Below are 27,971 nucleotides of genomic sequence, written 5' to 3'. Positions count from 1 at the left end.
CACCGCACCTTCTCGCACGATCTTATAGCAATCTCAGAATTGGCAACACCACGAAAACTTACCAGGCTGGCAACGCTGTTTTAAAAGCAAAATGGCGGGGGATATGGAGCTAGAAAACATCGAAGAATATGTGTTTGATGAAGATAAAGTGGTAAGTTGGCCAATGAATATCAGTTTAATTACTACTGCCTAATAACGCTCGGTATGATGACTGTACAGGGTAAGTTTTGTATCATTTAGAGACTCGCATGACTTATAAAAGAGCGATAAAATGCAGGTGATGGAGTGTAAGGTTGTCGAATTCGACAGGCGGAGTGTTATTAATTATTTTAAAGTACTGACTGTCAGTCATTAGTCATTACAAAAGTATTATTAAATTCACACACCTCACAAACAGGCAAAGTCTGTGCTTTGCATTGAACATGTTGAAGGAATGCGAATGAGGTCGACTCGCAACCAGGGCCAGGGTTCGATTTAAATGAAAAGTTTCCGTAGCCATGTCCAATTTAGCGAAAATATTAGGTGATGTTCTTATAATTCATGTAATTAGCATATGTGACCCAGCCCTCAAATTAACCCACGGCACCGACGGCATATTGCTGTGGGTGCCCACCCCAATTGCCGTAATGCCCTCAAAATATGTCCTTTACCGACGGCAGTCACTTGCCGTGCCCTAAAAATAAATGAAGTTGCCGTGGGTGGGTGCCCTAGCCTAGGTAGGGACAGGCACATCTGAGCGAGGGCGCTATTTATTTTACTTGATAATAAAGCCCTATGTAAATCTGTGCCATTTTGTGCCACTGAAAACACCATTTTTGGAGAAAATGATGGATAAAACCAAAATTAATCTGTTTCAGATGCTCTAGTTTGCATTGACAACAGTTTCAATGCTTTAGTTTTAGGAAGCAGAATGCAACATTGACTTCACTTTTGAATATTTTTTTCTGTGAGATATGCCTTGGTGAAAATCACCGTTTTGGTCAAAAAGGGGTCAAAAGGGGCATTTTGGGAAAAAAATTCTATTTTGACCCAAAATTCATCTTCTGACAAAAGGGAAACATGGTTTGACAAAAACTTTCATCCTTTTCACATAACAATTCCAGTTTACTTGTTTGCTGGGAGAAAGCACTTTTTTGTTATCGCTTGGGAAAAATCATTGTTTTTTTTTTTATTTTTCCCAAAATGGCCGAAAAATTGCAAAATTTGACCAAAATTATCACAAAAATCACTTTTTACCACCTTAAAATTTGAATTTTCATACAAAATTTCACAGATGTGTTGAAAATGATAACATACATAATATTCAACAAAAATTAGATTAAATTACAGTGAAAACAAAAAATTGACAGGGGCGCACAAAAATTATCAAGTCCCCCCATGCACTGCTATGGTAAGTCTTATCAGAGAAAATGGCCCAATGTTCCGACAGTAATTTCGTTATAACTTCACTTAGCAATACAGTAGAAGATTGGTTTTGGTGTCAAATTGTTTCTGAGAAGTTCTCTCTTCCAATAAACAACAATTCATGTTAATATAATTAATTTGAAATTTTTATGCCTGTCCCTAGCCTAGCCCTAGCCAGCCCTGCCCCTTCATGATTATAAAATCATTAGGGGCTGTGCAATACTATCAGCCCCGGGGGTAAAATTTCTGAACGGCTCGCCAAAAATCGCTTGCCCCCCTCTCGGCCCGCCAAAAATCGCTTGCCCCCCCTCGGCCCGCCAAAAATTCTTTGCCCCCCTTGAACATGCCAAATTTTGGGATCCCAAATTCCAAACTTTAAATGGTCTAGATGTATGTTGCGACGTGGCGAGCAGGAAGGAAAATTTGCATATTTAAGCGTTTCCGTACTGTTTTCCTAAGCCTTTTAGAGCGTTTTATTAAAAAGGCGCCTAGTGAATGATTGCCAAAAATTGCTTGCCCCCCTCCCCCTTCGGCTCACCAAAAATTTCTCCCCCCAATTTTACCCTCCCCCAGGGCTCATAATTATTGCACAGCCCCTTAACAAGTACTGGTTAAAACCCCGAAAAATTGTGGAAAATTAAAATCGAAAATCTTGAACACGCTCGCTATTTTCAGCATCGTAACCCAATCAATACAATAGTTTGTTGTGAATTAATAATAATATTCATTACCCCTACGTAAGCTTACGTATTCAGCCAATCACATCCGCTTTTATACATTTATCTGCATGGTTGCTAGAAATCTGACTTCATTTTCCTGATTGGTCAGAGAAATGCCTTCAGCTTACTATCAACCAATCAGAAACGCTGTTAGTAACTAAGCTTCCTCGTGTCATGAACAAAATCCGAGCGCTGGGCAAATCAATTGATCTCTCGATTAGCAAGCATTGACTTCCCAAGTTGCAAACCGATGGCGATACCCTTACCCGGTATCGTCTTATCTTGTACATGTGAGCCCATCTCTAGATATGTTTTGCACGACATAGTTTTTATCCCGGCGAATTTGATCAATATTATTACCAAAGTTACAGCTGTTTCACCGCTGTTTCGAGTCAGTTTTGCAGCTCAGAACTAGGGATCGCAAAATTTAAGTAAAATTAAACTGTTGATTTTTGACTGCTTTGTATTATTTAAGCAGGTTTTTTGAGCAATCAGGTTAGTTTTAGTGTAAAGTTGAGAGTCAAATTTTACTTTGGTGTCGAATTCAGCTGACAGCAATGCATCTATTCGCTTATGAGAAATTGCCTTGGTGCCCTTCTGAAATTTTCAACAGTTGCCATGATGCCCTTTTGAAATATTAAAAATTGCCGTGCTGCCTTGCCTTTTCAGTGAAAATCCAAGGCAATTATCAACTTGCCCTAAAAAAGTTGCCGTGCCCCTTCCTTCAGATCCTTAATTCGAGGGCTGATGTGACCATCCACCACAACTGAGCCCGGATGTCGCCAGTGCTACTATTGAGATATGCTCCATTGAACTTAACAATAAACAATAGGAAACAAAGGATTTATTGACTGTTTTATTGATTTACATTTAAAAATGTCAAGTACATGTACTATAGACATGATATACGGTACATCATTTTAAAGCTAATTTCAAGCAGAATATTTTGGTTGAATATCTCAAAAATGATGATTGGCGACTTCAGGGCTCAGTTGTGCTGGATGGTCACATATATATGTTTACATTGTGAAAAATTGCTATAGGCCTACAAGCTGAAATTTGTGTCTACAGCAGGTTGTCCAAAATGGGGAGCATTTTGCTCAGCGACACCAGTTACTAAATCGAACCCTGCTCGCAACTCGTTTATTCACCCGCTAACTTTCATCCGGGGGGGGGGGGGGTCTCAAGTTTGATTTTGGCCTAGGGTAGGGATGTTCATAAAATTTTGGAAGTTCAATATTTTTAGCTGAAAGTTCTTTCATTTGAAAGAGAATTAAATTACCTAAGGGGTCAATCATGTTTCTAGTGCATATACTTTTGAAGTTACAGATAGTGTCATCAAATTGCCCAAAATTTTGTGTGTGAAATTGTGACAGCAGGCACATGTACAATGCACACTACTGTATGTGACCCCAGATGACCTCCTATTCTTTACTGTAAGAAAGCTGTTTTGGATGGTCTTGATTTACACACAAATTGCTTTTGAGCTAAATCGAGCATCGACTTGGTGGAACATGGATTGCACTATGTGATAGTTTATGAATCCAGTATCATGCCAGTACCAACATAAGTCAACATCACTTAGGTTTTGGTTGTCAAAATTAATTTTTAGTGATTTTCTCCATTGAGCCCCACAATAAAGCCATTTTTGGACCGTACATGCACATTCCACCAGGGGGGGGGGCCGGCCAAGATTGGCTGAATTTTGACGTTGTCATTGGTTTTACACGTAAACACAAAAATGTCTCAAATTATTCCAAAACTGTACGTATGTTATTAAGCACTATTTTATCAGTCTAAATCCGTTGAGGTTCGCCAGTGAACCTCATTGTAAGTACTGTTTTTGAATGTTTTGTATGAATAACGCATGCGGTATGTTTATGATATATACCTAAAATTTCCCCATTGTGTATCACGGTTCGCTTGGTCTAATGGTAGCGGGTCTCGCCTGCGGTGCATAGGGTCCCGAGATCGAGTCCCGCTCACTCCCGGCTATAATTTTTTTTTTTTTCACATTTATTTTGAATCCAAAAATATTTATTTTTATGTGAAAATTTATACATTCACTGAGAAATATATTTTGTGCATTTTTTTTCTGTAACGGGGCCAATAGAGCTAAAAACACAACTCAGCACGGGCGTCCAATGTCCAGGCAGTGTTGCCGTCATATTGTCTGTTTTGTTTACGATATTGGCTGTTGCCACAGTGAATAATGTAGTCCACCATCGTCTGCATTCCACTTCCCTATGGCCGAATAGCGCCACCTATAGTGTGTGATGTGAGCTAGCCTACCTAGGGGTGTGCCGCTGAGAATTTTAAAGTGGACCCATAAATGTACCAAATTTTCAAGAAATTTGGACCCATTGTCATTGATACCAAAATTCAAAATTTTCAGCCAAATTTAACCCATATTGTCTTTTTAGTTTTTACAAATTTTCCCAAATTTTTTTGGACAATTTCGAAATTTTGGCTAGATTGAGGCAAAATTGGGCTATTTTTCGAGAAAATTTAAATTTTTTGAAAAAGGACCCATTCATATCTCAAAAAGTAAATACAGTCTATGAAGTTTTAACTTTCCACAATTTTAGCTAGATAAATTAGCATCAAAATGAGACCAAAACTAAGTTCAGTAGGGGCCTACCCCTCTTCATTCTTGTGATATGGGTGAAACATCCTAAACAAAATGAAAAACTGAAACACCCCCACCTTTTCCTATACCCCAATTCATGGCGCATAACCATAAAGCATAGTATGATCCAACACGTCCATCAATAGCCTCAGGTTTAGCATATTATGTTGAATTCATTCCTTCTTTTGCCTGAATTACTGAATAAATTTCAAATCCAATTTTATGCATTTTTTTGGCTTTTTCACCAGTTTCAGTCTTTTTGATTTTGGGGCTCGTTTGGTACAGGTCTATTATTAAAAACTAAAACACATGATTCCTTTTCAAAAATTGCGTACTTCTAAGCATCATATTATATTGAGCAAATTTAGGTGGCACATGCTAGATTTCACTAAAGATGCATACGGTAACGGGTATATATTGTAATAATTAAAAGGAAAATTTGCTTTTTACTTTTTTTTATATATTTTTGTGCAAAATATATCAAGAATGCACTTTGCGCCAAGACACAGTACAGCAGTATTGTCTCTCACATTTCATAGACGAACAATTGATTCACATGTACGGTAAATTTTGATTTTAAAAAAGATACCTAAATAGTCGCAATTTTTGCATCCTTAAAAATGAAGGATTTAAGTCATTTAAAATATTTGTTAAAATACCACAGGGCCTCTCAGATTATGACACTTTTCATTCTAGATTTATTATATAGATCTGTGAAAGTACAATATGTGGTAAAAATATAATTTAAAAATTATGAGTGTTACTCTGTGATCTTCATGAAATAGCAGGCTACAAAAGCCTTGTTATATGTATTTCGGTGTGTATGTATGCGTAGGTGTTTGCCAGCAAACGAGGACACACACTCGCACTTCACATTCAAACCGCTGACTACTCTGCAATAGGGGACCGCCCTCGGTTTCTGGAGGTCTGCAAATGACCGCAAATGCATGTATGTATTTGTGAATTATGACTCTATCGTTATGAGATGTAATGTCCGCAGTTACTAGGTTGAATTCCATAACCACAAAAATACACAAAAAAATGGCAAAAAACGTCCTTGGTATGTTGATTCAGTACGGATTCTGACGTCGACATTTGCATGGTCTTATACGGCGTCCACATTTGACGGCGAATGTAGGGGTGTGTGTATGTACATGTAATGTATACTGTACAAACGGCTGAGCCTGAGACTCTCGCTCTCTAGATGGTAATGACCAATAAGCCCAATCGCCATTCTAACTTCCGGTTTTTGAGAGCAGTTTTGGGACACTTTGACCTCTGACATATCAGGAAAATTTACGTAATTATTATTAATTTTCTTATTATTGTCATAATGTTGATCATTAAAAATACTAAATAATTTTAATTTATAAAATACTAATATTTTTTATATTTGTTTTAATTATTGTTAAACATTTTAGATTATATTTTGTACGTACAAAAACCAAATATTTCTTAATTTTCTGAAAGGTCAAAGGACAAAGTGTCCCAAAACTGCAAAAACTGTCCTACAATGCATTGCAAACTTCCAATGCCGATTTGGCTTATTGGCAATCAGGGTTAGCGTTAGAACTAAACACTCCGGCGTCCGCAGGGACCCCTGAACTTACAGAAAATTAAAAAGTAGGGGGTCCGGAGTAGAGTTTGGTGAGTCCGAGTTGCACAAATGCAGCATAAATAGTATGTCTGCAATAGCGCTAGATTGAAAAAATGGGGGTCTGCAGGGACCCCTGAACTTGCAGAAAATTTAAAAACAGGGGGTCCGAACTCTATTTTGGTGGGTCCGAGACCCCAAAAAGCAACTTATTTAGCGCTACCCCTGTTGGCAATGATTCTTATACATGTATTATAAGTACAGCATTCACCTGTTTTGAATCATTCTGTGTTTGTTTCTAATCTATAGGTAACATACAAGTGGCTTAGTCAGACACTCTCTCTCCATGTGAACCAGGCCAAACAGTAAGTCACTGCAAAATTCGAATGCTAATCCATTCTGTTTGTTGTATGCATAGCTGTATGTTCTACAGTACATCAAAATAATGCAATGATTTGTTTCTTATTTTATATACTGTAGCGTAGGCCTACAGTGTACCCCAACATCAGGGTCAGAATTTTGTTTCGCAGTGCGAGATTCAATCTTGATTCTTGCAGAATAAATTTGCGGGAATCATTTGATTTCACTTCTGTGTATAAACTACAAAAGTTTTGAGAATAAACTAGGATTTATGCAAATCTGTTTACGAGAATCTTTGGGAGAATTGATTCTTGGATTCTCGCCGAAATTTTGACCCTGTAACTTTGTTGATTGAAACCTTCATCCCTTCCACTTTGAGCCTAACCTAGAGTCCGAAATTTTCCGTTTTACGGAAAACGGAAAAAAGTCACGTAATCGGAGGTACAACACGGAAAATGGCATTTTTGTATGATGTGACAAAAATTGTTAAAAGATCATGAGTTGTGTGTGTCAATTTTTATGATAGAAATACTGTTTAATAATACCGAAATAAAGGTATATTACCAAGGCATGAACCCCCTATCCATCCAAATATTGCAACAGTCGGCCTATTATCGTGAGAATATTCCAATCAGAGCATATTGATCGCGATATTGAACACTTTATTGTGACATTAATATCATTGTTTATACATTTTAAGCTGAATTCATGAAACAGATTTACAAATTTTACAACACAGATTACAACACGGAAAATGGATTTTAGAAAACGGTAAACTTCGGACTCTAGCCTAACCCATCAAAATCAAACTTTTGGCCAGGGTTCGATTTAGAAAATAAAATGTACATGCACAACTCCGATTTTTTCCTCAAAATGGGCCAAATAACACAAAATTTTGCATGCACAGGCAAAATTCTACATGCACAGAGCCAAAGTTACATGCATTTGTGCAAGTAAAACCCCTCTAAATCGAACCGTGCTTTTGGCATTTGAAAGAAGCTCATACTTTTCTCCTAAACCATGTGCAGCAAAATGTTATGTCCGAAATATTTTCGTTTTGCTGGTATGAAATGAAAAATAGTACCTCATCCCTTTGGGGGTGTACCACCGTAATGTTCTATGGGCTATTGCAGCCCTCGAATTAACCCACGGCACCCATGGCATTTAGCCGTGGGTGCCCATCCCCACTGTCGTAATGCCCTCAAAATATGTCCTTTACCCAGGCAGTCACTTGCCATGCCCTCTAATGAAGTTGCCGTCGGTGCCCCAGCCCTGCCCCTTTATAGATTATAAAATCATCTATCTATGTTTGTGTGTGTTTTTTTTCACTTTTGAGAAATTGCCTTGGTGCCCTTCTCAAATTTTCAACAGTTGCCACGATGCCCTCTTGAAATATTACAAACTGCTGTGCTGCCTTGCCTTTTCAGTAAAAATCCAAGGCAATTATTAACTTGCCCTAAAGAAGTTGGCGTGCCCCTTCAGATCCTTAATTCGAGGGCTGGGCTATTGTATTTACATGTAGGGCACTAGTAAATCGATTGCTTCAATAAATGTACATGTTTCCAAAGTTAACATGGAGGGCACTAAGTCAAAGGTATGGGGGGGGGGACACCTTTGGTGCCATAATTCCCTGCCAAAGTACACTTTTTTTTTTATCTGTGTGATTTTCTCTTTTCTGTATACAGGATGTTGGACAAGTTTGTTCAAGAGCAGAGGAAGAAACCTAACCAGCAGACAGCTATCAATGTTACCTATGTAGTGAGTGGAGAGGATGAGACAGAATCAGGAGTCAAAGTAAGAAAATAACACGCTCAGCAAAAATCTAAAAACAAAAATTTGTTCTTTTTTTTTTTTTTTTTTATTATTGTCATGATAAACTGCAGGGCACAGTGTCAACACCCTGTATTATAAATATTTTTCCATAAAGCTCCATACTCCGTTGAAATCAATATTCTATTATTGACACAGATAAAGAAAGTTTACGCATTGTGTTATAGGACTTGCACCTGGAACTTAAGTGAATGGGCTAAACATGTTCCTTTATACCTATAAAGTATTAAAGTATAATTGTAATTTTATTTCGATATACGTGTCGAAATAAAAGGAGAATAGAAACACCGCGTGCGAATCAGAGAAACATTTGCTGTGCATTGGGATCGCGTCGGAAGCTGTGAGCTCCGAATAATTTGACTATTTTTGCGGTCTAAAATCACATTTCTTTGACAAAAACAGTTTTGTCGTTTTATTTGACATTGTCGGAGAGCCGATATTTATATAGTTTACGCTATCACGGCGAAATAGGATGATTTTCATCCACTTTTATCGCGCGTGATAATGGCGGAGCAGAATTCGACAGGTATGTCGCCTAAGTCAGCGTCGATACAATCGGCAGCTGCCAACAAGCATAGCTCTACACGTGGTGAGGGCAAAACAAGCAAAAAAGATTTGCCAGTTCCTTCGGCTGTACCTAAAAAGAAGCCAGGCAAACAGCAGCCCCAGGGCAATACTAGTTCTAATAAGACTGGTGATACTGAAACTGATAGACTGGGTTCAATTGAGAAACTCTTGATCCAGATGCATAGAGATTCACGTGAGCAAAAGGCTGAATTTACAGCCAGAATTGACAAGCTAGAGAAAGAATATCATGCTAGCAATAGTAATATGCAGTATATGTACCATGACTCCGACTCAATGAGCGGTGAACAGTGTGAAAATGCTTATCCAAATTATGGATATTATGGCGGGGGTGAACATGATGTCATGGATATGACTAGTGACGCTATGAGTGAAACTCATGCTTATGATGATAGCACTGGTGATATTGCTACCCCAGAGGAACTAAATGAGCAGGTGCTGAGCACTATTAGTGACTTGGTGAAAGAGTCTGAGAAACAAAACGTGTCTAAAGATACACCCACTCCAGCAGCAAAGCCCACGGGCTTTGCAAGGAAATTTGCCGATGTTGCGGAGATGGGGCCTCCTCTTAATGGGGAATTGACAACAGAGATCAATACCATGTTGGAGATGAAACTGAAAGAAAACAAGATCGCAGAGTTACTTGCAAAACATATCGCACCCTCCAACCTGTCTCGGCTTAAATCGCCCAAGGTAAATCCGCCCATTTGGGCATCAATGACTCCTAAGACACGTGCATTTGATATACGCTTACAAAGAATCCAGAATTCTTTAACTGGTGGAATGTGTGCTCTTATGCGCTCCATTGGAGATGACAAGCTTACATCGGAGCTGGAAGAGGTGGTTGCACTGCTGTGCAATGCAAACTATGAACTGAGCAATGCTCGGAAGGACCACATTAAACCTCAGCTAAACCCGGCCTATGGCCACTTGTGCCAGACTCAAACTGGGTCAGATTTCCTGTTTGGAGATGATCTCCAACGTAATGTGAAAGATATTACAGAGGAGAAAAAAGCTGTCATGATGTGCACAAAACAGGGAAGCCATATAAGGCTTTCGGGAAGAATCAAGGTTCCACCCCTATTCTTCTCAAGGCATGCCCCAATCCAACTTTCATCAGAGAAGGGGACAGTATCGCCCTGGACCTTTTTTAGGGAACAGATCACCCCAGATGCAGGCACCGTACCGCCAGCAACCGCTGTACCGTCAGGGATATCAGCAACCGCAATGGCGCCAGACATTGCCTCCCCAGAAACTGTACAACAGAGGGAAAGCACCCTCTACTCAAACCAGACCAAGCCAGTAGTAAAACCTGCAGAGGTAGGTGAGTGCAGTGATGCAAATATAGTAGGTGGTCGATTGAAGTCATGTGTATCTGAATGGTATAAATATACATCAGATCCTTCGATTATAGAGGCAGTTAAAGGCTATAGATTAGATTTTAAAGAATTGCCCCCTTATCAAACTGTTAAGCCACATCCATATAATTTGTCAGAAATGGAAACAAATGCAATTGATGAGGAAGTGAAATCCTTATTACGGAAGGATGTGATTGAACGTACTCAACCAGAAGAGGGTGATTTTTGGTCAAATATTTTTTCACGTCCCAAAAAGGACGGAGGTAGACGTATGATACTAGATCTATCCCAATTAAATAAATACTTGACCTATCAGCACCCATATCAAAACAGCATAGGAAATACCTGAAATTTCTTTGGAATGGTGTTTTATATCAGTATAAAGCTCTACCAAATGGACTTTCCTCAGCTCCAAGGCTATTTACCAAAGTGTTAAAACCACCTTTTTCCAAATTGAGGAGCCTAGGTTACTGTATTGTTGGGTACATAGATGATACCCTCATTATTGCTCCATCAAAACAGGAAGCAGAACAGGCAGTGCACCACACAGCCAATGTCTTGTCTAAGCTGGGGTTTATTATTCATCCAAGAAAATCAATATTTGAGCCAACACAACAAATTAAATTCCTGGGCTTTGTGATAAACTCAAGTGACATGACAGTGTCATTAACAGGAGACAAGAGACTTGATATTAAGAACAGGTGTATTGAACTCTTGCGTAAACAAAAACCAAGCATTAGACAAATAGCTGAAGTTGTTGGGAAAATAGTCGCAGCATCCCCTGCAGTTCAATATGCCCAACTGCATTACAGAGCTTTGGAAATTACAAAAATTGTATCTCTCAAGCATAATGCTGGTAATTTTGAGGCAAAAACTGTTTTGGGACAATCTGCTAGAAATGATCTAGATTGGTGGATTTGCAACATTGATCAGGAAACAACTAGGGCACAGGTTCAGGTACCTAATGCAGATATACAGATTGAAAGTGATGCCAGTGGCTTAGGATGGGGTGGTACAAATGGTATTGATGAGATTGGTGGTAAATGGAATGCCCAGGAACAGCAGTTGTTTGAGTCATCAGGCATTAACACCATGGAGTTGCTAGCTGCATTTTTTACGGTGCGAGCATTTTGTAAACAAATGAAAAACAAACATGTTCATGTTAAATGTGACAACCAAACAGCGGTGACTTACATCAATAATATGGGGGTACTCGTTCAACTGGGTGCAATGCTTTGGCAAAGGAGTTATGGCAGTGGTGCATTGAGCATGATATGTGGCTGTCCGCATCTTATTTACCCGGAGAGTATAATGTAATCATGAGATCAAAGGTCCCGCAAATTCCAAGATCAAACGGAATGGATGCTGGACAAGGGTGTTTTTGATGAACTGTGCAGTCGGCTAGGTCAGCCAGATATTGACCTATTTGCATCTAGACTGAACAAGCAGGTAACCAAGTACATATCATGGAAACCTGACCCAGATGCTGAAGCGACTGATGCATTTACAGTCAATTGGGGAAATTTTTTCTTTTATGCTTTCCCTCCATTCTGTTTGATCTATACTTGCCTCCAGAAAATAGAAATGGAAAAAGCAGAAGGCATTATTATACTCCCTAAATGGCCTACTCAGCCATGGTTTGCTAAAGTATTGCACATGCTGGTTGCCCAGCCCATTCTCTTGCCCAAAGGTGTCATCTCTCAGCCCATATCTGGGGTAAAACACCCACTCACTCATAAATTACGCCTTTTGTGTTGCAGATTGTCCGGAGATCACTGCAAGAGCAAGGAGTTCCGCAGGAGGCGTTGCTCATTATTGAGCAATCATGGCGACCCTCAACAGCTAAACAGTACCATGTGTATATTACAAGATGGCTTGACTTTTGCAGTAGATGGGGCACTAATCCTATGCAATCGGATGTAGGCCCTGTTCTCAGTTTTCTTACTGAACAGTTCAGCAATTTCAATTTAAGTTATAGTGCTATGAATACATGTAGGTGTGCACTATCTACATTTCTTATTATACCAGGAGCTCACACAGCTGGTACTCATCCCTTAATAACAAGATTTATTAAGGGTGTATTTCAAATGCGTCCTACATTACCAAGATACAGTGAAGTTTGGGATGTCACAATTGTGTTGAATTATTTGAAATCTCTACATCCAACCAATCAATTGCGTTTGAGAGATTTGACATTCAAACTTACAATGCTGATGGCATTGACTACAGGGCAAAGAGTACAGACACTTCACATGTTAAATTTGGAAGACATGGTGGTTCACAGTAACGACATAACATTTTATTGCTTAAAATTGCTTAAACAATCTAGGCCTGGTAATGTAGGAATGAAAATTGAGTTCAAATCATATAATGTAGATAAACGTGTATGTGTGCTTTCAGTGCTACAGCACTATATTAAGGTTACTAAAAGTTTAAGAGGAGATGAGCAGCAATTGCTGATTAGTTTTAGAAAGCCACATGGTAAAGTTACTAAGGACACTATTTCAGGCTGGATAAAACGTACTATGAAAGCAGCAGGTGTCAATATAGAGGTATTCAAGTCACATTCAACACGAGCAGCATCTTGTTCTGCGGCAAACTCTAGACATGTACCTATTACAGATATACTAGCTGCAGCAGGATGGTCTGGGAAAAAACTTTCCAGCAACATTACAATAAGCCTGTTGTGAAACAAAGTGAATTTGCTAATGCTGTGTTGGAGTAAGACACGTAAAGAAAACAAAGAAACTCTACATTCTACAAGTAGCCCAAGGCTCTTACTATGTTTATTAAAAAGTAAACATGTATCGTGTATAAACAAGCAAAAAATTGGTAATGGTTGATATAACAAGTTGTCCAAGAAGGACAATACTCTGATGTACTTTTGCATGTATGATTAAAGACTTGTTGTTGGTGAAAACTTACCATTGTTTTCAGTTTGTTGTTGTGCTATGAGGCTAGACTTGCTTTAAAGTCTCCTTTTATTTCGACACGTATATCGAAATAAAATAGGAAGATTAAACGAGAACTTACCTTAGTTCAAGTTTGATCCTTATTTTATGAAGATATGGTGAGTGGAGGAATAAAATGCCCTCCCTCCCATACCCAAGTCTTCATAAATATGCAATAAGCAAGACAACACACCTTTTGTGAGGTTACATGTTTGGTTTTTTACATTATTATTATCAAGCTAGCCTCATTACTTTCAAGGCTGATTACGACGCAGTGTTTCTATTCTCATTTTATTCCTCCACTCACCATATCTTCATAAAATAAGGATCAAACTTCGAACTAAGGTAAGTTCTCGTTTAATCTTCCTATTATCAAAATTAAATATATCACAATTTTATGGGCGATTAAAAAATCTTTACGGACAAAATGCAGTAAAACATACACAACAAACAGCAGTCGCCGCTAATTAGTGTATTACATTTCAAGTTAGTGTACTGGAAACAAAACCCTGGTTTTACCTGAAAACAAATTGATTTTTCTTGTAATAGCAACATCATATGGGGTACTAGAGCATGCACAAATCATAATAATGTGTAGAATATAGAAACTCTGTTGTATCTCATATGATAGTCATGGTATGTTTACCTGAGTCGCTCGGCCTATCTCGAACAAAATCGCCATGCATAGCTGTTGAAAAACAAGAGGATTCGCTGTACTATCACGGCAATTTTTGACACGAAGATATAGGGATGATGACGATGTGCAGGGCATATATCAGCATATATCATGTTTAGGAGCGACTCATGAGCATGGCTCAGTGGTTAGAATTCTCGCTTGTGTTGCATGATGAGACGCTGGGTTCAATTCCTGGTGGTGGAAAACTTGACTGGGAAATTGAAAAATAAAGTTAATTGGTGTTTAGGACCATCTCTTGAGCGTGGCTGTCCTCCTGTACTTTGATCAGCTCGTAATCGGCAAACCTTAAATAACATCGTGGATTAATATCAACATCATGTCATCATCGTCACATCATAACTTCATTCGCTGACCAAGCTGCGTATCATCGCATGACCTAGTTCTTTTTACGCAATAATCAGAAAGAGCAGACAGACACCGCTGAAGAACTTTGCTGAATACTATTATTATGTATTTAGATGGGACTTACCAAGTTATGACATAGAGTCCAGTGCTTAGATTATTAATATACAGATTGGAATTTTCCATGCCTGTGCCCTCCAAGCGTACTCGAATTCAGCTGACGCCGGTACAGCGTACAGACCTGGCGACATCGCTTATCTTACGCACAAAGTTTCTTTTTGAGTTTGCTCACACGGTACCTGACTTAGCGTCGAATCCGTCGATCCCCTGAGGCAACATGCCATGTTTCCACAGTATGGTCCAGTGATTAGCAAAAGATCGAAGGCATCGTCCTGGGCGATATGAGGTCCGTATTATCATATGTAGGGATGGGCGTATTGATTATTCCTGATATATCACAACTATAGATAGGTAAACAATAATGTTCATTGTTTGATTTGTTTGTATTGCAGGTAAATAAAGTTGTCATTGTGAGAGAAGATGAACTAGAATGTAAGTTGTATTCAATTTCCATTTTTGGTGTATTTTAAGGTGTGCGAGTGCGATCGCACTCCTTAAATCGCCTGACCAAGTGTGATTTATAGCACACCTCAATTCCCAAACTTCTTATAGAGCACAATTGAATACCTGAGTGGAAGAAGGGCCCAACTCCAAGGTTGCAGATAAAAACAATTTCAGCAACATTTTGTCGGCAGAGTGCTACACTATCGTAAGTGCAATCGAATGTTATAGCGGCCATTTGCAACATTTCAATAAATGTACTTATTTTTAACCAATAACACTAGAAAAACACCCAACTACATGTAAAGGTGATATCTTGGGGTTAACTTAGTAGCCATCGGGCAAGTAAACAGAACATCAACACTTTACAATGAGCATGATGAGGGGATTGTGCTGCAAACAATAGGTGTTTTACAACAGGCAGCTATTACATTCTACTGCACTTGCGATAGTGTAGCACTCTGCCGACGTTATATGGATGACAAACAATCAGTTTATCAAACTTTATGTAGGTCTTTTATAGTTATCTTTATTATTGTATCTTGACAGGACACAATAGATATTCGTAATTAGTCAACTAATCATCAATTCATAGTCGACAACGACTATTGGCAACTTAGCTGTGCAACTCTAGTCACAGGTCACTCTGGACTCTGTGTCAAATTTAATACAGGACTTAGAAATGATAAGATTCTTTTAGAAAAGTATTTCACAAATTGGTGTGTCAGTTATGCTATTAATAATGGATCTGTCGGATGAGCAGTATTTTTGTTTATCTTTTCCGTATGCAGCAATTGAATCCAAATTTAGCAAAGTAACTGGCAAACATGTGTACAGTGTACAAAAAAGCTTACTCAAGGATGTCAACCCTCTATATATGGTGGATTATCAAATCACCAAGGAGAATATCATGCAATCAAACAAGTAAGTTAATATTTTGGTGTTTTTTTTCTAATATCACAGATTGAACTATTCCAGCTGAAATGCATACACCCCCTATGGCAGACATGACCTTAATCTTCCACACAGGGAGTGTGAATTTCAAATGGGGTTACTTGAATGGGTTGCTCCATTTGAAATTTACACCTCCTGTGTGATAGATTTTAAAATCATATCTTCCATAGGGGGTGTATGGATTTCAACAGGAATAGCCCATTGAATCCTTTGTTTTCTATCAACTGTGCATGTTATTAAGGTTAGCAACTGTTTAAGCTGTTGCAATTTGGTAGTTCACAGCATCTTGGTAGTGAGCTTTGGCAAAAATTGCATTGATCATTTCATAGCGAGTGTGTAGAAGAATTCAAATATCACAGATATATACTTTTGTAGGTCTTGTGGTTCTTGAGTTATGTTGTAAAGAAGGCTGGAACAACAACACTTTCGCAAAACGTAATAACTCATTAACAACAATAAATCAAGCAAGTTTTCAAAGTATATGATTTATAGAATGAACTTTTGCAAAACATCAAAGTGTTAGTTTTCAGTAATGTATTAGATATTGAAAATCAATATTTGGCTGCTTCGACCAACACTACCACGTCTACCCTTAATGTGCTATGCTTGTTATTGAAAACCAAAACATAGCTTTCAAAAAGTGCTGAACTCAAGAAAAATATTCACACCATACATTTGTCAGGAACCATGTGTGACTTCCGATGTACTTGAACACCAACTGTCAGTTTATTTACCAGTTTAAATGTTATTCTAATACAGATATAGTGCCATTCAATGCTCGGAAGCCAAACCTAGATCAACTGAACAATTAGAAGCACTTGAGCAAAGAGCTCTTAAATTTGCCGGTAAAGATGAGCCACCACTTGTCCCGCCGCTCGTCAACGGACACGCTAAAAGAGATCAACCAAAGACATCCGACTCAACAACAGCGTCATCGTCAAGAGGGAGGAAGAAAGGTCCATTGGACATGTTTGCCGGCAAGGCTGCAGCTTCAAAGACTAAGAAGGAGAGTAAAGAAGAAACAAAAACAAAGAAAGGTGGTGATGCAGTTGAAAAGAAAGAAGAAAAGAAAGATGAGAAGAAATCGACAAAGGTATGAAATTATAAACTACAAAGGGTACAAATTTTATAAAAGATTTCATTGAAACAAAACAAAACTTAATCTCACTATTGACGGTTTCGCCTATCATGGTCGGTAGGCATCAACAGAACGATGGTTGTAGATCCTTACTTCCGGTTGGACGTATCCCGATTGAAGAGGGTGTATTATCAGCCAGGAGAGGATCATACACATGCCTAAGGAAGTGGGCCCCCTTGTCTCTGTTCATGACGTTAGGACCTTGTCTCCTGATTGAAATGGATTCTTTGATTCTTCTTGTGCTAGCATCGTCCTCCTTACAAAGAATTTTAGCATTGTCCCAAGTGATGACATGACTTTGCTGGACCACATGATCCACAATTGCCGACTTAGACTGCTCACTCACCGATTGCTTGCGGGTTTGACGAGTGCATATCATTTTGGTCTAGGATAACCTTTTTGGTGTTCACTAAGTCTTGTTTCAAATTTGCGGAATGTTTACAGTTCGCGCATGGAATCTCGTACATGTATACGCAATCAGTAGTGCTGAGAGGATCGATTGAATCTTTTGGATGTACAAGCATTTTACGGAGGGTGGTGTTCGGTTTCATTCAGGATACGTCCTACCGGAAGTAAGGATCTACAACCATCATTCTGATGATGCTTACCGACCATGATAGGCGAAACCGTCAATAGTGAGCTTAATAAGTTTAGTTTTGTTTCAATGAAATCTTTTATAATGTTTACCAACAAACCTGATGAATCTATTTAGTGATCTAAGGGTATATAAATTGTTTGCTGTATAACTGTAGTTCTACCAAAGAAAATGATTAGAAAGATATGGGGTGTATGATAATGTAGTTTTTGGTCAAAGGTAATATGGTTTTGTATGTGCTGGTGTGGGGACAATTTGATACCGCTTAGCAGTTGCTCACATTTTGACTATGAAACATAATTATATTTTAGAGTAGTTTGGATAACAGCAGTACAGACAGAAATGACAAAAGGAAAGAGTGACATTGTTTGATGAACCTTGTGCAGTCTCAATAAAACCCCTGCAATGTTATCGGGGGGGGGAGGGGGGACTAAATATCTCAGTCCTTCATAAATAAGCCATATATGTTTTGATTTTAAGACATCTGTAACACTAACAAAGGTACAAAAAAAAAGAATTTTAATGATTTTTACAACTTTCTGAATGAGCAAATCACTGAATACACCATTAATACAATTGATGTTGTACTTTGACCTGTTACAGTCCAACACAAGTAGCAAACCAAAAGGCGGTATGATGGCATTCCTCACCAAAGCAAACGCTGCTTCATCTAAACCAAAAACAACACCAGAGGCTAAGAAGTCATCGCCTGAAAAGGTAAAGGAAGAAGAGAAGAAGGAAGAAGTGAAGAAAGAAAAAGTAGCAGTAGTAGACAAAAGGAAAGCATCCAAGATGGCAGTGTCCGATTCTGATTCAGGTGAGTAGGAATAAGCCAGGAATTCAAAGTTAGGCCCGAAATATGAGGCTTCTTTCAGGGGTTTCTTTGTCCCTGAAAGTGAAAATAAGTGACCCATTTTTGTCCTCACCAAACCAAGCAAAGTTTGGAAAGGGGGAGTTATGTACGTCATCCACCAGTGGAGCTCCTGCGCCCCTCCGCAGAACTTCCGGTAGTGGATGTTCTGCGTGCTTCCGAGCGCAGTTACTCCGTCAGTGGATGTTCTGCGCCCGAGCGCAGCAATGATCCACCGTTACATATAAGGGACTGATCAACTCCGACAGTGGATGTTCTGCGCCCGAGCGCAGAAATGATCCACCATTATTATAATAAGAAAATCTTATTATTTTGCTTCCTAGCGCAGCAACTCCGACAGTGGATGTTTTGCGCTCGAGCGCAGAAATGATCCACCAGTATTATAATAAGAAAATCTATTATTTTGCTTCCGAACGCAGCAACTCCGACAGTGGATGTTCTGCGACCGAGCGCAGAAATGATCCACCGTTATTATAATAAGAAAATCCATTGTTTTGCTCTCGAGCGCAGTTACTCCGTCAGTGGATGTTCTGCGCCCGAGCGCAGCAATGATCCACCGTTACATATAAGGGACTGCGCCCGGGCGCATCAACTCCGACAGTGGATGTTCTGCGCCCGAGCGCAGAAATGATCCACCATTATAATAAGAAAATCTATTATTTTGCTTCTGAGCGCAGCAACTCCGACAGTGGATGTTCTGCGCTCGAGCGCAGAAATGATCCACCAGTATTATAATAAGAAAATCTATTATTTTGCTTCCGAACGCAGCAACTCCGACAGTGGATGTTCTGCGACCGAGCGCAGACATGATCCACCGTTATTATAATAAGAAAATCTATTATTTTGCTTCCGGCGCAGCAACTCCGACAGTGGATGTTCTGCGCCCGAGCGCAGCAATGATCCACCGTTACATATAAGGGACTGCGCCTGGGCGCATCAACTCCGACAGTAGATTCTCTGCGCCCCCGAGCGCAGAACATCCACTACCGGAAGTTCTGCGGAGGGGCGCAGGAGCTCCACTGGTGGATGACGTACATACATGAAAGGGGCTGGCAATTCTTAACAGTTGTGGTTCTTCCTTTAATTTCATTGGTTCTGGCTGGTGTAATATGAGCCAACAAGGTATATTACTGATAGCGATCGATAGGCAAAAGTAATGCATGCTAGTAAGGAAAAGGGCTCAAATTTGCGATCTCAGGTGACAAATTATATAGTTTTTGAGCCCTTTTCATTCCCAGTATGTATCACATTTGTCCAATATAGAGTACAGCTGGGTGCATTTTGATATGCGCGGGTGCATGCATCGTTTGTGTTGCGCATAACATGGTCATGATATGCATGCAGTGATCTCTATCTCAGATCAGTGTGGTGCAATATGTAGCGTCCACATGTGAAGAACTTGATGGATTCAGCAATTTCATGCACTGCCCAGGAGTGACTGGTTGAATTTGGAAATAAAGTGGGCATAAAGAGTCAGCGTAAATTACATTTAAAGTGATTTTACAAGTGATTTGTTTAAAGCTGAATTTATACTTGATCGCTTTTGCAGAAAAGCAATTCTCACGCATGCTCAGTGTTTGCTTCTGTTTTCAGAGTGTCAAGCCGGTCAATCGATACAAATCGCAGAGTCCAAAACGATGTTGCTTTTTAAGTTGAAGAAATCTCAACATCCGAGTGATGCCGCTTGATATGTGAATGCATCACTATATCAATTCCTACCAAATAAATCTATTATTTTACTAATTAATTTACCTTTCTTGATTATTAACATTCAGTGATGAATTAATTCAAAGCAACAATTATTGACTTATGGATGTTCTAAAAATGTATTTTGTGGCATTTTGAATATTTTCATTGTCATCTGCAATTGCGATCATGTAAATGCAAAAACGGCGGGCGATGCATCACTAAATTTGGCGATTACCCATGGCTTTCTAAAAGCGGTGCATCGCAATCGCCTGCGATCAAGTATAAATTCAGCTTAAGAATGAGATTAAAAGTATGTATGGGAGATAGCCATGTATGCAAGACAATCCAATGTGGATTTTCCATATGCGTGCAGTGCTATGGCGTTTAGGCTCTTGTAGTTTAACCTGTCTTCTTTCAACTCATATTTCAGATGATGGTTCGTCCTCCAAGAAGCGCAGTAAGCGTGTAGTAAAACAAGGAAGAAGAAGAATTGTACAGCAAGATATCAGCAGTAGTAGCAGTGAAGGAGAGGGTTAGTAGCCAAGGGGCGGGGCATCTTCACATTATGTGTGGTCCTTAAGACCCCTATTTTTTATCGCCCAGGAATTGAACCCCCAACCTTTGTGATCAAAGCTTACAACATCATAGTTGTCAAAGTTAGAAGACTGAACATTGCCTCTCTCACAAATGTCATAGTCACTTCTGTGTTCATTAAATCATTATCTGCATGCACCATCATTTGTCCAATTGAGGATCCAAATTGATGCAGATTTTATCCTCATCTTACAAACACCAATGATTTTCTTCTTCCTCTGAAACATTTGCGACATTGTTGGCATAATTACTCGGCCCAAGTGGTCCTGGTCCTGGTCCCTGATAACTAACTGTGCATGTTAGCATTACTAGTACCATTTTTTCATCATTGTTTTGTTTCGTTTGGACAACTGTTCACACATGGGTAACATGTTGAATTGATTGAAATACATTCAGTACGCAAGGAGGAATGTCTTTTGGTGATGTTCGTAGGAGTTACAAACCTCAAAAAATTGATTTTCCAAAATTTTCATTCAAATTTACCAAGAAAATATTAATGTTTTTGAGAAAATCATCAAATTACCATATTTTTTTTTTCAATTAGTGGCTTTACCCACATGCTTTATATTTTGCTCCCACACTTTTTAGAAACCCACCCTTTACACAGCAAAATATTAACCTCCACACTTTTTCCTGATTTTCGGAATTTCTTATTCTCACAGTCATTCAGCCAAAGTGAAAACAGCATGAAATCAGACCCTCCTCATTTAAATTATGAAAACTTCTTTTTTCCAACAGATGATGAAGATGATGAACCTATCCCACCTACACCTCCCCCTGTTGCCCACATCCCTAGTAGTGACGAAGATGAGGATGTGAAAGAGGAAAAGGAGGAGGAGGAAGAGGAGGAAAAGATGGAAGTAACCAAAGAGACAGAGAAGAGTAAAGAGACTAGTGCAACTCCAGGAGGCAGAAGGAGGAAAAGGAAACGGGTGTTGAGAAATAAGACGTCACTTGATGAGGATGGGTGCATGGGTGAGTAGCAGGCAACATTTGACTTAATCACATTAGCCTTTTCGAGATATGGCGGACACAATAGGATGGCGCTGCACGTGGGTATCTTTTGGATTTTCCGGATTTTACCCAAATTGAAGACTGCCCACCTTTTGTGTACGCCATACTAAGGCTAATGGAGACAGGGCAGTTGTCAAAAATTTAGATTTCTAAACCATGTGAAAAACTGTTAACGACACCTCACCATTGATGTTGAAATATTTTTTAGATGCAGAATGTGATTTTATGAGACAATAATCTTTAAAAAAAATCAATACCCATTTTCATTATTATCATAAAATGTTGGAATGTGCGGTTCCCACAACTGCCATGTTTCGATGTGTTGGCCACATTTATCTTTACAAATCTTTTGTGGGAGAAGCTTTATTAATATTTTATGTGAATCCGGGAACTGTTGTCTCAAAGATTCTTGTAAAAAGATTTACATGAATCAAAGTTGATTCTCATCAATTTTCAATATTTAAACAGTATAGTTTGTAAGGATCAAACGATTCCTGCAAAATTCCTTTGCAAGAATCAAGATTTTGCACTGTGGAATGAAATTCTAGCTCTGCGTTGAAGATTTACATAAAAAGATTTACAGGAGTCAAATTTAATTGGGGATGTAAGATGGCCTACTTTGCATCACCCCTGTGATTTAATGACACCTATTTTGTCAAAACAAAAGTAGTTTTGAAACTTTCAGCGGAAACTAATGAAGGAAAATTTTCATTTACCTTGCAAATATTTTCGGTAACGATCTATTACCATCCTCAGGCAGTAGTCTTCTTCACACCTGGGTGGTTTGGGTGTTTCTAGAAGACTTTTGTAAATCTTCGGAAGATCTCGGGCCCCCATCTCTATTTTGTTTTTAATTTGAGATATCAGTATTGGCAAATGATGCAGAAATAACCAAGTCATGAAACTAAAACCGGTGGAAGGTACACATTCAGAAGTTGCAACCCTTGTGCACATCATGCATACCATGAGTTTTCACTTACATGACTCAACATGTCCACAGTACTCGCCAGGTGCAATGGGAAGCTGTTGGGGGTAGTCACAGTCGTTGTACTGATGGACCCTGCGCCACTTGTAGGCTGCAAACGTGGTTCCGACATATTCTAATGACGGCGGAATAAATGTAAAGTGCTTTGAGGCTGTTTACGGCATAAAGCGCTATATAAATATCTACATTTATTTATTATAATTTGACATGTTGAAATAATGTCATTGTGATGTGCACAAAACCAAATGGTGCAACTTTTGAATCTGTTACTCCTAATATTGATTTAAATTTCAGAACCTTGGTTATTTCTGCATCATTTGTGACCTGCTGCCATAAAATGAGCGTGACGTCGCAAGTTGGTAGTTTCGAGACATCCTGGTTGCTAAGTTAATGTTCTTTGATTGTCGGGCACCTGCACAAGTCGGTATGTTCTTTGTAAATGACCCATTGTGTTCCCCATTCACAAAGGACATACAGACATACAACAGGTCTACCTGAAACAAGGAACACCAACGCAGCAACCAGGATGCTTATTTCATGGTAGCCGGTCACATTTGGCGTCACTGATATCTCAAATTAAAGAAAATATCCTTATTTATTTTAGAAATCGACCCTCTTTTTGGCTATAGGGTCATGATTCATGAATTGCTGCCTTATTTACTGTGTGGACTGCATCTAATGTAGAGCCCAAAGTTCTTTGTTTTACGGAAAACAGAGACATTTCACGTAATTCCAAGTAGAAAACAGAAAATGGAGTTTTGCAACAACTGGCAAAATTTAAGCTTATTTGGGTCTAGTTTCCAATATACAGTCAACAGAATGCACAAACTGATTAAATATTTCACTGAATTTACTTCAAATTTATCATTACTTGGCTTTAGGGGTCATATATAAGCAACGCCAACAATTTCATATGACCCATTCCATGTCAACTCCAGGGATGTGCACCGCAGCACCTCTTCAATTTTTTTCTTTTTCTGTGTGGTGGTAGATATTGATGAGAAAGAAAAATCCGAAAATTTGAGCTTCATACTCCATTTACGTTTTCCCATGGCATCAATTTGAAATTTAGGGGGTCAGCGTAAAAATGTGTCATAGCGAAGACAACGTTGGAGGTCCATAAATGTATAAAGGAACCCTTTACAACTTTGAAAAGTATGTATCCTGGGGTACTTATTTGTGTAGAATTCAAATCTGGCATCAGAAAACTTGTAACACCTTTATTTTAAAAGATATAGGGCCCTCAAAATGCAACTTCGTCCATCCAGGACCAACTTTGGGGGGCCAGAACTCCAAAAGTAAAAATAATTTTATTGTCCATTTTTTTGCCAGTCGGAGCCCTTTGGTAGGATATTACTCTTATCCAATATTGAGCCTATTAGAATACTTTTAGCTGAGATATTACCCATGCAAAACCCCAATTTGTACATTTTGACCCCCTAAAACCAATGTCAGACATTTTGATCGACCATCAACTTCAGGTATGTTGAAAATATGTCCTTGGACAACATTTCTGAGAGATATTGGCTTGGGGTCTCGATGGCTTCAACACATCAGTTAGGTTTGCATTCTCCATAGAGTTGTACGTAAGTCATTATACATGCGAAATCAAAATGTGTACAACTCTATGGAGTAGGCAAACCTAAGTGATGTGTTGAAGCCATCGAGACCCCAAGCCAATATCTCTCAGAAATGTTGTCCAAGGACATATTTTCAACATACCTGAAGTTGATGGTGGGGCAAAATGTCTGACATTGATTTTCAGGGGGGTCAAAATGTACAAAAAATGTACAATTGGGGTTTTGCATGGGTAATATCTCAGCTAAAAGTATTCTAATAGGCTCAATATTGGATAAGAGTGATGTCCTACCAAAGGGCTCTGAAAAAAATGGACAGAAAAATTATTTTTACTTTTGGAGTTCTGACCCCCCAAAGTTGGTCCTGGATGGACGGTTGCATTTTGAGGGCCCTATATCTTTTAAAGTAAAGGAGTTACAAGTTTTCTGATGCCAGATTTGAATTCTACACAAATAAGTACCCCAGGATACATACTTTTCAAAGTTGTAAAGGGTTCCCTTTATACATTTATGGACCTCCAAACGTTGCCTTTCGCGTTGCGTTGCGACACATTTTTTATGCTGACCCCCCCCCCTAAATTTTAAATTGATGCCACGGGAAACGAAATGGAGTATGAAGCTCAAATTTTCGGATTTTACTTTCATCAATATCTACCACCACACAGAAAAAGAAAAAATTGAAGAGGTGCTGCGTGCACATCCCTGAGTTGACATGGAATGGGTCATATGTGAATCACCATATGGTTTCTTTTTTTTTAGTGTTTTAAATATGAAAAAAAATCAGATTTTCCTAGCTATATAGAGTGGGTAAATTTTTATTGATATTTTTAGAAAACAGAAAACAACAAAGAATTTCAAATTTACAAAACAGAGAAGTTCAGTTTCTAATATGTTGTTTCATTGTCTAACAGTGACAGAGAAAGTCTGGGAGAGCGATTCCACAGATGCTAGTGATCAAGAACCACCGCCGCCAAAGAAGAAGCCTGCTCCTGCTCCCAAGGCAACCAAGGAAGAGGATGAGGATGATGATGAGGAAGATGGTGGTAAGAAGAAGAAAAAGAGAAGCAGCAAGAAGAAGAAGTCTCCACCTAGCAAAGGGAAACAGTCTAGTCTTATGAGTTTCTTTAAGAAGAAATGATGTGCACGTTGTGCTTGAACTTGATATAAAAGACAATGAAGCGGGCTGTGTATAACATGGATGACTCGCTGAACACAACCCCAGCACAAGATTCATATGTATACTTTGTTGTGACGTATGTGCATATGTCAGTGTACATTGAATTGTTCTTGCTAATTTTTTTGATGGGCAGGAAAAAACCCACTGTGTCATTGGCCCCTGAACATGTTTAACACAAAACCTCTTATGTAACCAGTTGGCAGTTTTGTTTTATACATGTTCAGGGGCCACAAGCACATAAGAGGTTTTGCCTCCCCAAAGACGCAATGTAGTCCTGCAGAGTACAGTCTGTCCAGATAGAAGTACAAACCAAATCTGTGGCATCGGGGGTCGATGCTTTGCGTCACACGCACCGAGTGTTAAAAAAATGTGACGCGTAAAGAGTGTGGTGCACTCAGCAAGTACAAATCGCGCAGCAGTTGGCACGCCAATGAAGCATTTACACACGCATTGCACTGAAATAATTATTCTCATACCTCCAGTTTCCGAGGACTATTTACTTTGTACTTCTAGGTGGCCAGACTGTACACATGTACACATGTACAAGGGTAGTTTGTCGGCATGCTTACAGACCAACAGCTTCAAAAGCTCTGCATTAGACAGAAAACAAATGATGTATAGGCCGTGTATAATAAGTGTGTTCATGCTATAGAGAAGTTACAATGTTGAGTCGGGCTCCGCCATCTTTTGTGCTTTGCACATGGAGGGCAAATAATGAAAATGTTGTCATACTTGAATTGGATTTATGCTGGCTTGTCAAACGAGGTCAGGCTAATCAGCAATTCCAAGTGGAAAAAATATTTTTCTATATTAATCCTTGTGAAATATGTATTCTGCTGAAAATGTGTCATTTTATGATTTGATTTGATTTGAAAAGCCAAAATGTGTATTCTAGCCACACTATACAGGGTGTCTTTGATAGTACTGTACCATTGTACCTGCATGTCATCTATCACACGGTAGAGAATAGTAAAAACAAAAGCTATTGCTTATCACCTTTCTGTCTAAATTACAAATACCTTATTTGACCTGTTAAGCGACCTGGTCTCTTAAAGGAGGATGGTCCGCACCATCAACACTTTTTCACCATCAAAATGGAGATTTTGGTATCAGTAGAAATATCATTTGGTACATTAGGGCTGAAATATTTTTTTTGTAAACCAAAATATTTTTCATAATTCTGCTGGTTTTTTTACACAATTGTACAGTACTTTATTAAACTAACATACATGTAATCTGTAAAAATCAAGACTGTAGGTGCTGTATTTTTGACAAAATATACAAGATTTTGAATGAAGCGTTGTCTAATTATTTCGAAGGAAATAATATTAGTTGAACATGTATGCGATGATCATAACACAGTATGTACATGGTGTGCGGGATGATCATTTACACACATCAGTGATTGAGTTATATATGCATTGGTAACATCGGCACTGCTAGTAAATTCCAATGTTCTTTGCTTTACCTCAGTTGTTCTGCTCAAAGGGGACATATCTGACAGTAAAGCTAACATTTTATGGCAAAGAAATACTATTTTTTTATGGGAATGTTACAATATGGCTTTGAGTTGAATACTGTACCCATTGTAAAAATCTATACAACATTATGAAATCACCGAAGCTACAAATAGTATACTTTGTTCTGGTGGGTTTATTTTGCATTCATGATATTTACAAATGTGCCTTTTGGTACTCTGGAAGGCATAATAGAGAGTTGTACATACTTATTTACAATTTATACACGTATCATTATGTATTTTTGTGCATCTTATACCAGTCCATGTGCAGTATAATAATTTTGTGTACATATACCGTATTATGCTTGATTCGAAAATTAAACTGGTTGTCAAGTTCTTTTTGTAATGGGCTCTTACAGTTGAATTCCTCACACCCTGTATGGAAGACATGCCCTTAATCTCCCACACAGGGGGTGTAGATTTCAAATGGCGTCGCCCATTCAGGTAACCCCATTTACAATTCACACTCCCTGTGTGCTAGATAAAGGTTATTTCTTCCATACGGGGTGTATGGATTTCAACTGGAATAACCCAAGATACACTTGCTACCAGGAAAATGTGGCACTTTGCACTTTCCAATGTGCGTGCCATGTAATGTTAATCACTTAAAAAGAACTGGGTCAAGCTAGGGTCACTTTACATGGCTTGGCTAGCGAAGGAGGTGGTGATGTTTCATAGCTTCTCATGACATGATTTATTTAATTGGCCAATCAAAATCCACTTCATTGTTTACACAGTCTACATGCTAAAGTGGAAAAAAAGTGTTGAAATTTTTCTGTTAAAAAAAGTGTCAAAACTTCTCTAATAATTGATGTAAACTCAATCACA

At 38.8% G+C, this 27,971-nt stretch overlaps 1 protein-coding gene across 1 annotated transcript; it reads left to right on the top strand.

The window, feature by feature from the left end:
* The first annotated feature begins 50 nt into the window (after positions 1–50).
* On the top strand, positions 51–27,971 carry LOC140170112 (uncharacterized). The gene is made up of 10 exons (XM_072193441.1): positions 51–151; positions 6,656–6,711; positions 8,392–8,500; positions 14,982–15,021; positions 15,822–15,954; positions 16,744–17,077; positions 18,321–18,534; positions 20,708–20,809; positions 21,610–21,846; positions 25,359–27,971. The coding sequence occupies exons 1-10, from the start codon at positions 92–94 to the stop codon at positions 25,583–25,585; spliced, it is 1,512 nt and encodes a 503-aa protein (XP_072049542.1). The 5' UTR covers positions 51–91; the 3' UTR covers positions 25,586–27,971.

Source organism: Amphiura filiformis, chromosome 14 (assembly GCF_039555335.1).
Source record: "Amphiura filiformis chromosome 14, Afil_fr2py, whole genome shotgun sequence".
Lineage (NCBI taxonomy): Eukaryota > Metazoa > Echinodermata > Ophiuroidea > Amphilepidida > Amphiuridae > Amphiura > Amphiura filiformis.
Note: the sequence above shows the minus strand (reverse complement) of the source record. Positions and strands in the feature narration are given on the sequence as shown.